The 17,209-nt window shown below is 36.3% G+C and overlaps 1 protein-coding gene across 1 annotated transcript in view; it reads left to right on the top strand.

Moving 5' to 3' along the window:
• LRP1B (LDL receptor related protein 1B) overlaps nt 1-17,209 on the top strand; it is a 2,241,805-nt gene that overhangs the window by 1,228,884 nt on the left and 995,712 nt on the right. Inside the window, exons 8-10 of the mRNA XM_088842364.1 lie at nt 936-1,158; nt 8,288-8,459; nt 12,939-13,082. Of these exons, the coding sequence (XP_088698490.1) occupies nt 936-1,158; nt 8,288-8,459; nt 12,939-13,082 (539 nt within the window). The remainder of the gene's footprint in view (nt 1-935; nt 1,159-8,287; nt 8,460-12,938; nt 13,083-17,209) is intronic.

Genomic DNA, 17,209 nt, shown 5'->3' with positions numbered 1-17,209 from the left:
CATTGCTCAGTCACTGGAAATAAGATTATTCTGGAGATGGTTTTTAAATGAAGGCAAGATGGTCCTCCATTTAGGAAAATAATTTACTCTCATGAGTAGATAATCTTGTTAAAATCTTGTCAGGTTAATTGAAATTGATTTCTGTTTACTAAACATAGTGAATAGTAATCAAATATTAGACACTGAGGTGTTAGAGGTATTTAAACCTTTGACACATGCTGTTAGCACTTCATAGAAGGATTTCTTGTCTCAGAGATCAACATTGCTTTTCAGCCTTTTCTTTAAAATATATAAAGAGAAAATGAAAGGAAATGGCCTGCATTATCTTTATTAAATTTTGTCAGTTGGGGATATTTGGGATAATTTGGGATTGATTTGGGGGTGATTATTTATTTTCATTGCTATGAATGGCACATTTGCTTTTCCATCTGCTTAATTCCATTGCAGGTTTGCTATATTCTATTACTCATAGCATCATTGAGCATCACATAATAGCTTTTTATAGGAGATAGACATTACCAGGCAATTTGAAAAGCAGGTTGAAGATAAAGCCTGATAGCTCACATGCCCTGGCCTGGTTACTTGTCTCACTTCTGAAGTTTATTCCAAATGGGCTATACAGATCTCCTGTGGTATATGTGTACCAGCTCTATGAAGCTTAAAGAAACATTTCCCCTAATACAAAAATAAACCCACCATAATCATTCGTTTTGGGGAAATTTTACAGTTGTTAGTTAACCTACTCCCTTATGCCCTGCAATATTCATTAGCAAATTTCCTTGTTTATGAGTGATATTATATGGAAATGGCTATGGGAAGCTAACAGATGTAACCACTGAAATAAATTAGAAGGAAAAGTTCTGTGTTTTACAGATGGTTCTATTGCATATGCTGCCCCCACCCTTCCACTTTAACATTTAGTTTTCTTTCAACAGAAAACTTTTCTTTACCGACTATGGGAATGTGGCCAAAGTGGAGCGATGTGACATGGATGGGATGAACAGAACAAGGATAATTGATTCCAAGACAGAGCAGCCAGCTGCACTGGCACTAGACCTAGTCAACAAATGGGTTTACTGGGTAGATCTTTACTTGGACTATGTGGAAGTAGTGGACTATCAAGGAAAAAACAGACATACTATCATCCAAGGCAGACAAGTAAGTACAGTTTGGTTGGAAAATGCAGCTAAGGTAATAAAATGAATGATCCCATACTAGGAAGAAGACTGAAAATTGCAGTGTTGAAAATTTCTTATGAAGTCAAGCTGCAGTGGGTCATAAAAGTTGTGATGTGTTTGCTATATGGGAGAATGTTCTTTTCACAGTGCACTCCATAATACATGATGGGGGAGGACTTACTCTCACTCCTTCCCTCTATTAAAAAAAAAAAAAGCACACAAAACAAAAACCAACAGAAATAAATCAAAAACAGCAAACGCAACCAGAAATTCTACACTAGTAAGGAAGAAAAGTATTAGAATAGGACAGATGTTATGACCTACTTACTAAAAACTAATTTAAGTATTTTCATTTGTAAAAACCTGAACTATCATTTTTCCTATGTGGCACTGAAAATATGTATATATATATATATGTGTGTATATATATATATATATATATATATTTGCTAATAATACAAATGCTGGCTCACAGAAGTGTTATTATTTTAATATGTTGGATTAAATTTGGCCTTCTGAAGTGTTTAAGTATTTACTTCCCAAAATAAGAATTTTGTGAAAGGCACCAAGGTCAAATTTTTTCTCATCTGTGTTTTTTTTCCCTTGCTGAATTACAAGTTTTTGTAAATAACATTCAGTTAACAATTGAAGAAGATCTCTAAGTGGAGATGTCTTATTCACTAGAATGCTTTTGAAATTCAATATTATCTCACTGATCTCCCTAATTTCATATGAAATTCTCATTCTATAGAACTGCAGTAAGTGGCTTTCTTTGCTTTCTTCTATAATGCAAGGTACAAATACTATGTAATTTTCATGTAAAGTTACTTTTCCTTTATAATCAGCATTTAACAATGAAATATTTTCACTTCCTTGGCAGATAAGCAAATGCACTAATCTCATCTGGGTGTCTAAAATAAAGTGTCCAATATTAGAAGTGAGGCCACTTATTTTTCTCTCAACTTGGACTGCCCTCAAAATCTTGATTTCTTTAACCATCTTTAGTTATGACCTTAGAGCACCTAGTCTCTGAAATGATTATGATGTACCTTCTTTGGTGTATACGTAATTTAAATTTCACACCATGAAACAGGATGAGAAAAAGTTTTTTTTCTTTTTTTAATGTCTGAAGTTTTTAATTATCCCTTTTTTCCCCATTTCTATTGCCTGTGTTTTGCTTGTTCCCTAAACATATGTTTAGTCTGCCACTAAGTATTCCAACATAGATAAAATTTTGTAAGAGTCTGTCCTGTAATCAGAATGGCCTGTATACCACACCAAGTTCCTCACACCTCTGTTGGGGATAGTAAGCAGAGTAACACTGTAGGTACTTTATGGTAAATAAATCCTTCTGAAGGCAAGCAGGGAGGCAGTGAGTAAAATTTGATCTTTATCGTATGAACATGTTTTCTACCCTCATCAATTGCCACTTCTATAGTCATGCTTTCTCTCCTTGACTGTGGATTGGCAGCTAAGCAGACAGCAATGTGGGTATGCCATGACCTCACACTTCCAGATGGTTGGTCCCACACTTAGGGCAAAGCATGCATAAAATAAATGGAAATTAATGGAAGATTTTAGCTTGCTTATAATTTTTATAGGAAAAACGTATTGCCTAAATCAAAATTTTGTTTTAGATATATATATAGTGAATATGATGTCAGTTATGCAGAAAATATTATTGATAAATACACACACACTTGGTTTAGTAGCTAAGTCCTGTCCAACTCTTGCGACCCTATGGACTATAGCCCGCCAGGCTCCTCTCTGTCCATGGGATTCTCCAGGCGAGAATACAGGAGTGGGTTGCCATTTCCTTCTCCAGGGGATCTTCCTAACCCAGGAATCAAATCTGTGTCTCCTGCATTGCAGGTAGATGATTTACCAACTGAGCTATGAGGGAAGCCCTCCTATGACACTTACTGGGGATCTTATGACACTTACTGGGTACTAATACTAACATGAAAAGTAATTACTGAAGTTTTAACATAGAATGATTCTCCCCCTTAATTCCTAATCTTTCATTTGTTTCCTAGACATGAAGAATTGAAATATGTTCAAAAATAATATGAAAAGTCAGTCTTCTTTTAGTCAACATATTACATGAGAAGGTCAGAAATTACAATGAAGAGTCATGTAAGCTAGAAAGATAGCAAATCAAATGAACTGGCAAGATTTCCTAAGTACAAATGTTTGTGATTTTGTTCTATAAATTATTTTTTATAACAAATCATGGATAACTTCTCAAATTCTCTTAACTAAAAATCTATACTAAAAAGTGGACTCAAAGTGCAATATGATGCCAAAGAATAGTGACAAATGCTTTTTCATCAAAATCTTTACAGCAAATCAATTGACAGATCTACCATACCCTGGTCCAGAACCATTTTAAATTAAGTATAATGCAAGGAATGCCCAAAGGCCTTGCACCTAGCATGTGCCCTGTTGTATGAGAAAATCAGTATACTCATTCTTCCTTTGCTTTACTGGAAGCTTTCCATCAATTCAAGAAGTCTATTCTTACCCATAATCCCTAAGACATCTGCCAAGTAGGAAAGTTATGCTGTTAACTGTGAAGTGTCATGGAGAACAGTAAGCACTGTTATTCTCATATCACAGAGTTTCATGTTCATTATAAATAGGCTATAGAAAGAATGCAATTTTGAGTAGAGAATGCTGACATATGATTTATAATTATTCCAAATATATGATTTCATTTTTTATTAATTTCCATGCTGGGAATAGTAGTGTAACCTGTATTTTTTTTAAAAAATGGTATTTTCAAAGGTGCTTTCTCATCAGTCCTTTCATAAGCAAAACCAGGATTTTATAGATTCTGTATATATCCATGATTATATAAATAAGTGGCCCACAAAAATATCTCAAATTTTATGTAACAGTGCCATAAGCGTATTATTAAATATGTTTGATTCTCACTAGCCTTTGAAAAGTAGCTACTGAATATGTTTTCTTCATGAAACATGGGGTTCTTAAGGCAAGAATACTGACGTGGTTTGCCATTCCCTTCTCCATGGGACCACATTTTGTCGGAATTCCCCACCATGAACTGTCCATCTTGGGTGGCCCTACACAGCATGGCTCATGGTTTCACTGAGTTAAACAAGGCTGTGGTCCATGTGATCATGATCAAATTGGTTATTTTTCTATGATTGTGGTTTTCATTCTGTCTGCCCTCTGATGGATAATATAAGAGGCTTATGGAAGTTTTCTGATGGGAGAGACTAAGGGGGAAACTGGGTCTTGTTATGATAGGCAGGGCCATGCTCAGTAAATCTTTAATCCAATTTACTATTGATGGGCTGAATAAGATGAAGTTTTTTCCCGTGGTCATGTATGGATGTGAGAGTTGGACTGTGAAGAAAGCTGATCGCCGAAGAATTGATGTTTTGAACTGTGGTGCTGGAGAAGACTGTTGAGAGTCCCTTGGACTGCAAGGAGATCCAACCAGTCCATTCTAGAAGAGATCAATCCTGGGTGTTCATTGGAAGGACTGATGCTAAAGCTGAAACTCCAATACTTTGGCCACCTCATGTGACGAGTTGACTCACTGGAAAAGAGTCTGATGCTAGGAGGGATTAGGGGTGAGAGGAGACGGGGACGACAGAGAATGAGATGGCTGGATGGCATCACCGACTCAATGGACATGAGTTTGAGTGAACTCTGGGAGTTGGTGATGGACAGGGAGGCCTGGTGTGCTGTGATTCATGGGGTCGCAAAGAATCGGACATGACTGAGCAACTGAACTGAACTGAATGGTTCTGTGAAGACCTAAAGACCTTCTAGAACTAATATCCTAAAAAGATGTCCTTTTCATTATAGAGAACTGGAATGGAAAGTAGGAAGTCAAGAAATACCTGGAGTAACAGGCAAATTTGGCCTTGGAGCATGGAATGAAGCAGGGCAAGGTCTAATAAGAGTTTTGAAAAGAGAATAACCTGGTCAGAGCAAACACCCTCTTCCAACAACATAAGAGAAGATGATACACATGGACATCACCAGATTGTCAAACAAAATCAGATTAATTATATTCTCTCTGCCAAAGATGGAGAAGTTCTATACAGTCAGCAAAAACAAGACCAGGAGCTGACTGTGGCTCAGATCATGAAATCCTTATTGCCAAATTCAGACTTAAAATGAAGAAAGTAGAGAAAACCACTAGACCATACAGGTATGACTTAAATCAAATCCTTTACAATTATACAGTGGAAGTGGCAAATAGATTAAAGGGATTAGATCTGATAGAGTGCCTGAAGAACTGTGGACAGAGGTTCATGACATTGTACAGGAGGCAGTGATCAATACCATCCCCAAGACAAAGAAATGCAAAAAGGCAAAATGGTTGTCAGAGGAGGTCTTACAAACAGCTGTGAAAAGAAGAGAAGTGAAAGGCGAAGGAGAAAAGGAAAGATAAACCTATTTGAATGAGAGTTCTAAAGAATAGCAAGGAGAGATAAGAAAGACTTCCTCAGTGATCAATGCAAAGAAAGAGAGGAAAACAATAGAATGGGAAAGACTAGAGATCTCTTCAAGAAAATGAAAGATACCAAGGGAATATTTCATGCAAAGATAGGCACAATAAAGGACAGAAATGGAATGGACCTAACAGAAGCAGAAGATATTAAGAAGAGGTGGCAAGAATACACAGAAGAACTATACAAAAAAGATCTTCATTACCCAGATAATCACGATGGTGTGATCACCAACCTAGAGCCAGACATCCTGGAATGCGAAGTCAAATGGGCCTTAGGAAGCATCACTATGAACAAAGCTGGTAGAGGTGATGGAATTCCAGTTGAGCTATTTCAAATCCTAAAAGATGATGTGAAAGTGCTTCATTCAATATGCCAGCAAATTTGTAAAACCCTGCAGTGGCCACAGGACTGGAGAAGGTTAGTTTTCATTTAATCCCAAAGAAAGGCAATGCCAAGGAATGCTCAAACTACTATACAATGGTACTCATCTCACATGCTAGCAAAGTAGTGCTCAAAATCCTCCAAGTCAGGCTTCCACAATACGTGAACCATGAACTTCCAATTGTTCAAGCTGACTTTAGAAAAGGCAGAGGAACCAGAGATCAAATTTCCAACATCTGTTGGATCATCAAAAAAGCAAGAGAGTTCCAGAAAAACAACCAATTATGCTTTTTCAAGTATGCCAAAGCATTTGACCATGTGGATCACAACAGACTGTAGAAAATTCTTCAAGAGTTGGGAATACCAGACTGTCTGACCTGCCTCCTGAGAAATATGTATGCAGGTCAGGAAGCAACAGTTAGAACTGGACATGGAGGAGAAGGATTCTGGGAGATTGGAAGGACGTTTAGACTAGAGTCTTTTCTCTGCTTTTGACCTTTTCTGAATTCTTCCTGTTGGCGGTAGCTTGTTAGTTCCACATTTCTTCCTAGGACCTCTGGTTGTAAGATAACTCTTACATGTGGTTACTACAGTGCCTAACCAGGGGGAGTGGTTTCAGTCACTGGTTCCCTTAACAATTTAAGTCTCACCCAGAGCCCTCCATGAAGCAGCCACTGGTCCTGCAGAAAATGCTCTTCCCCTTTTCCCAGGAGACTTGTATTGGTATCTGCAAATATTGTCATATGTACAGTCCTCTTTCTTGCCCTTTCCTTCTGCTTCCCTCCCTATGGCATCATGTTGGATCAGGTTCTTAAAAGCATGTGTGATATTGGTGTGCTGTGAAGAATAATTTTGGTCTTTGTTGGTTCTTAAAGATTCTTCCTTCATTATTCCAACACTTCTACTCTAAAGCATTGCTGGTATTTTGTTATTTTAGTTTCCCCAAAGTTTAATACCAGTGAGTCATGCCCTGTGGATTCTCCCTAGTCCCAGCCCCACCCAATTTTGATCTGTGTCCTTGACATTGAAGAAAAAAGAAAAAAAAAAAAAAAGAACTGGACATGGAACAACAGACTGGTTCCAAATTGGGACGGGAGTATGTCAAGACTGTATATTGTTACCCTGCTTGCTTAACTTATATGTAGAGTACATTATTAGAAATGCCAGACTGGATGAAGCACAAGCTGGAATCAAGATCATCAGGAGAAATATCAATAACCTCAGATACACAGATAACACCATGTTTATGGCAGAAAGTGAAGAAGAACTAAAGAACCTCTTGATGAAGGTGAAAGAGGAGAGTGAAAAGTTGGCTTAAAACTCAACATTCAAAAAACTAAGATCATGGCATCTGGTCCCATCTCTTAATGGCAAATAGATGGGGAAACAATGGAAACAGTGATAGACTTTATTTTTAGGGTTTCAAAATCACTGCAGATGGTGACTGCAGCCATGAAATTAAAAGATGCTTGCCCCTTGGAAGAAAAGCTATGACCAACCTAGACATCATAAAAAGCATTGATGTTACTTTGACAAAAAGGTCCATCTAGTCAAAGCTGTGTTTTTTCCAGTAGTCATGTATGGATGTGAGAGTTGGACTATAAAGAAAGTTCAGTGCCAAAGAACTGATGCTTTTGAATTGTGGTGTTGGAGAAGACTCTTGAGAGTCCCTTGAACTGCAAGGAAATCTAACCAGTCCATCCTAAAGGAAATCAGTTCTGAATATTCATTGGAAGGACTGATGCTGAAGCTGAAACTCCAATACTTCAGCCACCTGATGTGAAGAACTGAGTCGTTTGAAGAGACCCTGATGATGGGAAAGATTGAAGGTGGGAGGAAAAGGGAATGACAGAGGATGCGATGATTGGATGGCATCACCAGCTCGATGGACATGAGTTTGAGTAAGCTCTGGGAGTTGGTGATGAATAGAGAAACCTGGTGTGCTGCAGTCCATGGGATTAAAGGACTGAGTAACTGAACTGAACTGAATGAAACATGAATACAATTCTCCCCATACATTTGAAACCTCTTTATCTACTACTGCATAATGTATTATTTTTACAGAAAAATTTTATATTAGTGAAATGTTGAATTCTTTGAGCAAAAATAAATGATAATATGCTCATGACTCTCCTACTATGTGGGTTTTCCACAATAGTCAAAGCAATTGTTTTTTCTTTCAAGTTGAAAGCAACATAATTTAAAAATCATAATTATTTTTGTACCTTTTTATAGGTAAAACATCTGTATGCTATAACTGTGTTTGAAGACTACTTATATGCAACTGATTCTGATAACTTCAACATCATAAGGATAAACCGATTTAATGGTAGTGATATTCATTCATTAATAAAAATGGAAAATGCTAGAGGAATCCGAATCTATCAAAAAAGAACTCAACCAACAGGTAAGATTCCAAGACTTCTTCATAGCCTTCATAATGGTGAATTGAATGGGGATATGATTCTTGTGCCTTTGTGTAGTGTCAAAGTGGGTGATCCATAAATTCCCTGTTTTGATAGCAAAAATGTACATGTCTGCATGATAAAATAGAATAGAGCTCCCTTCCAAAGTCTAAATGACAAATTGTTCAGTTCCTAGTGGATCATTTCTACAGCCATAGAATTGAAATGATGGCTAGATTTAAATTCAGGAAGGAACTTTCACTCTTGATGTATGTACACAGAAAACTCAGATGCTGAGATGCTAGAGATTTTTTTTTTTTTTTGTATATCATTCTAGGAGACAAACTTCAAGTCAGGTGACTTTCTTGCAGTATCTGTCTAGTTTTTACTGCAGTCACATGGGGGTCTCTTGACTTAACTTCCCAACCATTCCTTAAAACATGTTAATTCAAAATAATTTTTACCAAGAAGGCTGCAACATTGCTCAATATCCCTCAAAAATTATTTTGCATTGCAGGTTAATGATGCTTGTTCATCAATACAACGTAGGCTCAATTATATAGAGAATAATGTAACATACAAAACTACCACCCAAATTTTCATTATCTTTTTGTGCTTCAAATTAAAACTAATTTAGAATTATCTATTAACATAAATTCAGTTTAGGCAAAGTATTGTTATACATGTGTTTACAGGAAATTCAGACTTGGGATTCTGTAGATAACCTTTTCAAAGGTTTAAATTGGGTCTTATTAATTTACCAATTATTTTTTGATCATTTATTAATGCTATGTGCTAGGAACTATTCTATGTACATTGAGAATATAGCTGAGTAAAACAGATTAAAACATTATTTCCTTTATAAGATTTACATTGTTGTAAAAAATACATTATGTATTACTTTTAAAGTAAGTAAATTATTATATTAGAAGATAATAAGTGCTATGGAGAGAGATAAAGTAGATGAGTGTCTTGAATAGGATTAGTTTACAATTTTACATTTAATGGTCAGAGGAAATCGCATTGAAAGATAAAATTGAAGACTTGAAGTAATTAAAGGAGAGAGACAGGTAGAAAGATCAGTCAGCTCAGTTGTGTCCAACTCTTTGTGACCCCATGGGCTGCAGCACCCCAGGCTTCCCTGTCCATCACCAACTCTTGGAGCTTGCTTAAATTCACGTCCATCAAGTCGGTGATGCCATCCAACCATCTTATCCTTTGTGGTCCCCTTCTCCTCCTGCTATCAATCTTTCCAAGCATCGGGTCTTTTCCAGAGAGTCAGTTCTTCACATCAGGTGGCCAAAGTATTGGAGCTTCAGTGAGGAAAAGCATGCTTGGATAGTGGATAGTTCAGTGAGCAGTAAGGAAACCCATATGTCTGAAGCAGAGCAAACACAAGGAAGAGAAGCAGGCAATTAAGTTGGAGAAATGAAGGAGAACAATAATTAGTAAGGCCCTACAGACAGTTATAAAAAGTTTGCTTATACTTTGCATGACATGGATAGTCCTTAGAAAGCCTTAGGTAGAGGAGTCTCAAAACCTGACTTACTTTTAAAGAAACCAGTAGGGTTACTATGCTGACAGTAGGCTATGGGGAACAAAGATGGAAGGTTAGAGATGACGGTGAATTGGACCAAGATGGTAGCAGTGAAGGTGGTGAAGAGTAGACTGAGGATATATTTGAAGGTATAACCAGAAGGATTTCCTGATGAATTTGATATGAGTTGGACATTTAAGAAAGAGACAAAGGTGATGACAAAGTGTTGGGTTGAGTAATTGGAATAACCAAGTTATTTGTGAGATTTAGGAAAACTAAGTTTGGAGCAAATTGGGTGCAAATAAGATATATATATATATATACACATATTATTTTGAATGCCTATCACAAATTCAGGAGGAGATATCAAGAAGCTATTTGAATATACGAGACTGGATTTCAGGGGAAAGTCCTAGCTAGACATAGCAATTGAGCATCATTGGAATATAGAAGACAATTATTTTTCCTTTTTAGAAAAAGTAAAATGCATGTGATCACCAAGGAAGTAACTATAGATTGGCCATTGGATTTAACAGTGTGAAGCTTGTAGGGATCTGACAAGAGCAATTTTGTGGTGAGGAGAATGTCTGGTTAGAATGGATCTGAGAAAGGAAAGAAATAAATTGTAGAAAATGAGCATGGATAACTTTGAAAAGTATTGATAGTAGATGAAGCAGGGAAATGGGGAGTTGATTGAAGGATTGTTTGAAGAATTAAGATTAAAAGTAGGATTTTCCCTCCAAGAGGCAGAAGCAATAGCACATTTATATGCTGATGGACATGATCCAAGGGAGAGAGCAAAAGCAGTGAAGAAAGTGAACAAGTGCAGACTAATTAGCTGACAAAAGATGTTCTCTATTGTAGAAATGGGGTGAGATTGAAAAGTAAAAGCAATGCTTTTGGGCAAAACAGATAGCTAAACTGCACTCCAGCTATCTTTTCATTTAGAGAATGTGGAACATAAAAAGCATAGCATAGTTTTCAAAAGCACATAAGTTTTAATATTAAAAGAAAATTATCATATTATTCATCACAATTCCAAGTGGTAATTAAAAAGAAATGTACTTACAATCATATAAAAATCCTACTGATTTTATTCCTTTTCTCTTTGACCTATGTTTCTTTTTCTCATCTTCTCCACCTAGTTCTTTTCCTTTTTTTTGTTTTGTTTTTCTCTAATTTCTACACTCATGAAATACCCTACTATTCCATAATACCTACATGCAAACTCAACCTTCTCCTTTAACAGTTACAATGCACACACACACACACACAATTCATATGTGGGAGAGTTCTCCAAATCACAATGAACACAAAATTGAAAAAAAAGTGAATTCAGCACTTCTCAATAAAAGTGATCACTGAATCACATTTATTCTAGTTTAGTGTGCTTGTGTGCTTAGTCATTCAGTCATGTCCAACTCTTTAAGATTCCATGAACTGTAGCCCACCAGGCTCCTCTGTCCATGGGATTTTGCAGGCAAGAATACTGAAGTTAGTTTCCACAACAAACTGTGGAAAGTTTTTAAAGAGATGGGAATATCAGACCACCTGACCTGCCTCCTGAGAAATCTGTATGCAGGTCAAGAAGTAACAGTTAGAAGCAGAATGAGTACATCAAGGCTGTATATTGTCACCCTGCTTATTTAACTTCCATGTAAAGTACATCATACGAAATGCAGGACTGGATGAAGCACAAACTGGAATCAAGATTGCTGGGAGAAATATCAATAACCTCAGATATGCAGATGACACCACCCTTATAGGCAGAAAGTGAAGAGGAACTGAAGAGCCTTTTGAAAGTGAAAGAGGAGAGTGAAAAAGTTGGCTTAAAACTCAACATGAAAAAGACCAAGATCATGGCATCTGGTCCCATCATTTAATGGTAAACAGATGGGGAAACAATAGAAACAGTGAGAGACTATATTTTGCGCTCCAAAATCATGGCAGATGGTTACAGCAGCTGTGAAATTAAAAGACACTTGCTCCTTGGAAGAAAAGCTATGACAAATATAGACAGCATATTAAAAAGCAGAGACATTACTTTGCTTATTATAAGGGTCCATCTAGTCAAAACTATGGTTTTTCCAGTAGTCATGTGTGGATGTGAAATTTGGACCACAAAGAAAGCTGAACACTGAAGAATTGATTCTTTTGCACTGTTTTGTTGGAGAAGACACTTGAGAGTCTCTTGGACTGCAAGGAGATCAAACCAGTCAATCCTAAAAGAAATCAGTCCTGAATATTCATTGGAAGGACTGATAGTGACACTGAAACTCTAATTCTTTGGCCACCTGATACTGAGCAAGATTGAAGGCAGGAGGAGAAGAGGACCACAGAGGATAAGATGGTTGGATGGAATCACCGACTCAATGAACATGAGTTTGAGCAAGCTCCAGGTTTTGGTGATGGACAGCGAAGCCTGGCGTGCTTTAGTACAGGGGCTTGCAAAGAGCCAGACACTTTGCAGTGTCAGTCAGTCAGTCAGTCACTAAGTCAGTCACTTAGTGATTGAACCTAACTGATATTAAAAGTAGATTATTTCAGAAGAAATCCTTTTCTTCTTTAACTGCAAACCTGGGATATTTTAGCAGTATTTTTTTTTTATTTGTCACAGAAGTGTATTTATTTTTTAAATGTGATAAACATGGACCAAAATATCATGTTACTTTTATTTGGTTTGCATGTTCACAGGTTAGATTAATATAAAAGCATTTTACCTCTTACAATTATTTCTAAAGGTAGCCTTAAGAGTATTTGGGCAAATCCCTACCTTCCATGGGGTTTAAACTCTTTTCCAATTGATTATGATATGATATAGTTGGGTAGATAGATTTTTTTTCTAGAATTCCCTCTTCTGTGCTGTCAAAGTTTCAACATACTGATGCATGTAATTATCTCTCCTTTGGAGAATTTCAAGCATGCTGTTTTCCATTTGTTGTAGTCAGAAGCCATGCGTGTGAAGTGGATCCATCTGGAATGCCAGGGGGATGTTCACACATCTGTCTGCTCAGCAGCAGTTACAAAACACGGACCTGTCGCTGCAGGACTGGCTTCAACTTGGGAAGTGATGGCAGGTCATGCAAAAGTATGTTATTGAAAATCAAACATTTGCCAGCAGCTAATGCTTCAGAGTAGGATTCTTAGTATTAATTAGGAGCATCAACGTCAGTTAAAATGTGAGCTATCACCAGGTCAAATTTGCTGTGAAATGTATACTAGTCAATTTTCTCAAAATCAATATTTAGGTTTACTTATTCTTTTGTATGTGCATTGTAATGTGAATGAGAAACCTAATTGGACTAAATTTATGGATTTTTGGGAAAAATACTTTAGGGAAGATTTTTAGGAAATACTTTCCTTAATTACTTAAAAAATGTTTGTGATCTATTGAGCCTCAATCATTGGTTGCCCAGATTTTCTCTTTTCTGAACCAAGATGCTGCTTCTAATAAGAGGTGTGTTGTTTAGCCCAACAGAAATCCACATAAAGTAATACTTCACCTTACCAGCATTGGGGGGTGAAATTTATTTTATTATTTCATTTTCCATATAACCAGAGCTATACTAATTAAATATCAATCTTTTTTAATAATTTTGTTGAAAAGCTTTCTAGTAGCTAGACCTTGTTTTATTTCTGATATGTGCCAAAACTTTCATTGTTCTTAATTGTTCATAATCAGATACAGTATTAATGTTCCTCATAGCGATGGTGTCCATATCGAGACTATCAGTCTGTTTCCCAAATACCATAATTTTTAAGGTTATGATATCTGCTTTTTACAGTGTATATTTAATTCTTAACTTTTGATAAGTTTAAATTTTGCACAAGTATAATTAAGGTCTTCATAATCGGATATACTATTAATATCCCTCATAGAAATGGTATCCATGTTGAGACTAACAGTCTTTAAATGTATCCCCAAAACCATAATTTTTTATATTTATCTCTCTTTCATCATGACCTTTATTTTCTTTCTATGCTCTCTTTCTGTGGTCACTGTCCTGCCATCTCTTTTACTTTCTTGCCATAGGCTTGCTAAAGATGGTGCGATGAGACCTCTAAATTTAATATAATTTTAAATCTAAGTGGTTAGAATTCATAGCATAAGTACTTTTAAATTAAGAACCCAAAAGGCTTAACCGTGATGAAATATATGCATTTTTGTACTGTTTTAAAAGTTCTAACTTTGTAGCAAATGCTAGGAATATAAAGACACCAACTCTGATGTTCAAGAAGTCTTCTAGGTAATTGAGGGCATTGTGTCAGAAGCCTTAAGATAGATGTGTGAGTGTGTGTGTGTGTGTGTGTGTGCGTGTGTGTGTGTATGTAACCAGCCTTTAAGCTGCTCTGGTTACCACTTGGAAAGTGATGGCATGCCATACAAAAATATAATCATGCACACTTATGCATATATAAATATACGTGCATGTGTAGGTGTGCATATATATGTTACACGGGCAAACCAAACAAAAAGACCCTCTTCCTTGCCTCTTGATATACACAAAAGAAAAAGACTGATGTGGAAAAACTGTTTCTCCACCACCGCTAATGCTGCTGCTGCTGCTAAGTCGCTTCAGTCGTGACCGACTCTGTGGGACCCCATAGACGGCAGCACACCAGGCTCCCCCATCCCTGGGATTCTCCAGGCAAGAACACTGGAGTGGGTTGCCATTTCCTTCTCCAGTGCATGAAAGTGAAAAGTGAAAGTGAAGTTGCCCAGTCGTGTCCGACTCTTAGTGACCCCATGGACTGCAGCTCACCAGGCTCCTCCATCCATGGGATTTTCCAGACAACAGTACTGGAGTGGGGTGCCATTGCTTTCTCCGTTCTCCACCACTGCCGCTGCTACTGCTAAGTGGATGTGTATCAACAGAAGCAGCAAAAGGTGGTTTCATTTCCACATTCCAAACTCAAGCTAGCACATCCTGAGTACTAACGCAACTTTATATGTATGCATGCTTCGAGGAAAATTTAGGAGCAGAGTTGTATAAGCTTCAGTTGTGATCAATCAAGGTACCTGCGTGCGTGTTAAATCGCTTCAGTCACGTTTGACTCTGTGACTCTGGGCTGTAGTCCTCCCGGCTCCTCTGTCCACGGGATTTTCCAGGCAAGAATACTGGAGTGTGTTGTCATTTCCTTCTTCAAGGGATCTTCCCAGCTCAGGAATCCAACAGCATCCTTTATGTCTCCTGAATTGGCAGGCACATTCTTTATCACTAGCGCACCTGGGAAGCCCTCAATCAAGGTAAATTAAATTAACATTTAAATTAACAGAAACAATAATATCTATTTTAAGCAGAAAGGATCAAACACAAATAGAAATCATCGAGTGCCTGAAGCAGCAGCTTCTAGACTGACTCAGGAATTTTCCTCAGCAGCTTCTAGACTGACTCAGGAATTTTCCTTTTATAGCCACCACAGATTATCCTGGCTTAAGCTGAAACACCTACCACCATCAGAAACTAGGGCATCAGGAGGCCACAAATGGCAATGATAACTTCAAAAACACCATTTTAGCTGAGTTCTACTGATTAAGAAGTTTGCACCATAACTATTAGCTTCAGAAATTAAATATACTGGCAAACAAAACAAAGCACAGTTAAAAGATACTTTCTTCCTTGCCACTTGATATACACAATAGAAGATTAATGTGGAAAAATTCAGTTTCTCCATTAGATGAATACCAGCAGAAGCAGCCAAAGATGATCTCATTTTCACATTCCAAACTCAAGTTAGTACATCTTGTACTAACTCAATTTTGATTTAGGTACTTAAATAAAAACTAGAGTCATGGCTATATCAGTGCCTGTGCAGTGTAATTTTTAGTTTTCAATTGTCTATAATAATAGAAGAAAACACATTAGAAGAAATTTAAGGTACCCAAAGATTGAGAAAAAAAAACTGAATAAAACAATGGGAAAACAGTTACCATTCTTGTTTAAAATATGCATGCACACATACACACACATATATTAAACTGACGAGGTCTACCAATTACTAATTAAAGCATCAATTCAAATAAATATATGTTAGCAGAAATAAATGTTAGCAAAAATGAGTATTGAGAAACCAGTGTTCTTATGCATTGCTAATAGAACTGGAAAATCCAAATATATTACATTATAAGCTATTATATATTATAAATTAATATCACTATTGGAAAGACATTTGATAATACGTACAAAAGACACAAAACTGATAACATCCTTTAGCATCTACTTTTGACTAAAGAAATCCATTGTAAATGCATGTACAATAACAAAACCCCAGAAACCATCTAAATATCTTACAATAGGTAAGGAGCTGACTATATTATATTGCCTCTCTAGCAATATACTGCCATTGATACTACCTCTCTAACATGATACTGCCATTGAAAAGAATGTTTTGAAGATCTTTTAATGACAGAAAAAAATATTGTTAAATTTTTTAATTGCTAAAATGCATACTTAAGATCCCGTTTAAAAAATAAACTATGCATATAATGTTGGTAGGAAATGCACAGGAATGTTAATTTTCAAATGAATTTACTTTTTAATAGTGTGTGGTGGTATTGCTTTAAAAAACTAAAAAGTAGGTAAACACTGAACAGTTGTAAGAGTAATAAGGAAGAAGAGGGCTGTTAATATTGTTCAACCAGTAATTCCAGTTCTGGAGCTAAGTGATCATCTAAGAAAATATATAAAATACCAGGTTGAAAAATGCATATATAAGTGTTATTATAATAGGAAGATAAAACCAAATGAGGTATGACTTGACAAATTATCATATGTTAGACTGACTATACTTAAGGAATGTTAAGACTTAAAATAATGGATCAACATAGAATATAATTTTAATGCTAAGATTTCGTAATAAAAACAGAATGCTAAAGTATCCTATTATTACTAGTGTGCATTAGAAAAATAGTTAGATAAATTAAAAATAGTCACACAGAGGCATACATCTGTGAAAATGAATGAATAAGAACTATAATAAGCAGAGATGAATATAAAGTATATAATAAGAATAAAATCAACTCGTAGCACACACGCAGTTCAAACATGCAAAAGTCAAACAATCTACTGTTGAGAAATACAAACAACGTATGTGCCAAAACTTCTAAAAATTACATGATAAACAATAACCATATTATTGTATATAACCAGAGAAATTGGTTGTCTCTTGGACTGAAGGGAATAGATTTGGGACATGTGCATGCATTCTAACATC

Source organism: Moschus berezovskii, chromosome 2 (genome assembly GCF_049115385.1).
Source record: "Moschus berezovskii isolate FMDL1 chromosome 2, NW_MosBer_1.0, whole genome shotgun sequence".
Taxonomy (NCBI): domain Eukaryota; kingdom Metazoa; phylum Chordata; class Mammalia; order Artiodactyla; family Moschidae; genus Moschus; species Moschus berezovskii.
This window is presented reverse-complemented; position numbering and strand designations above follow the sequence as displayed.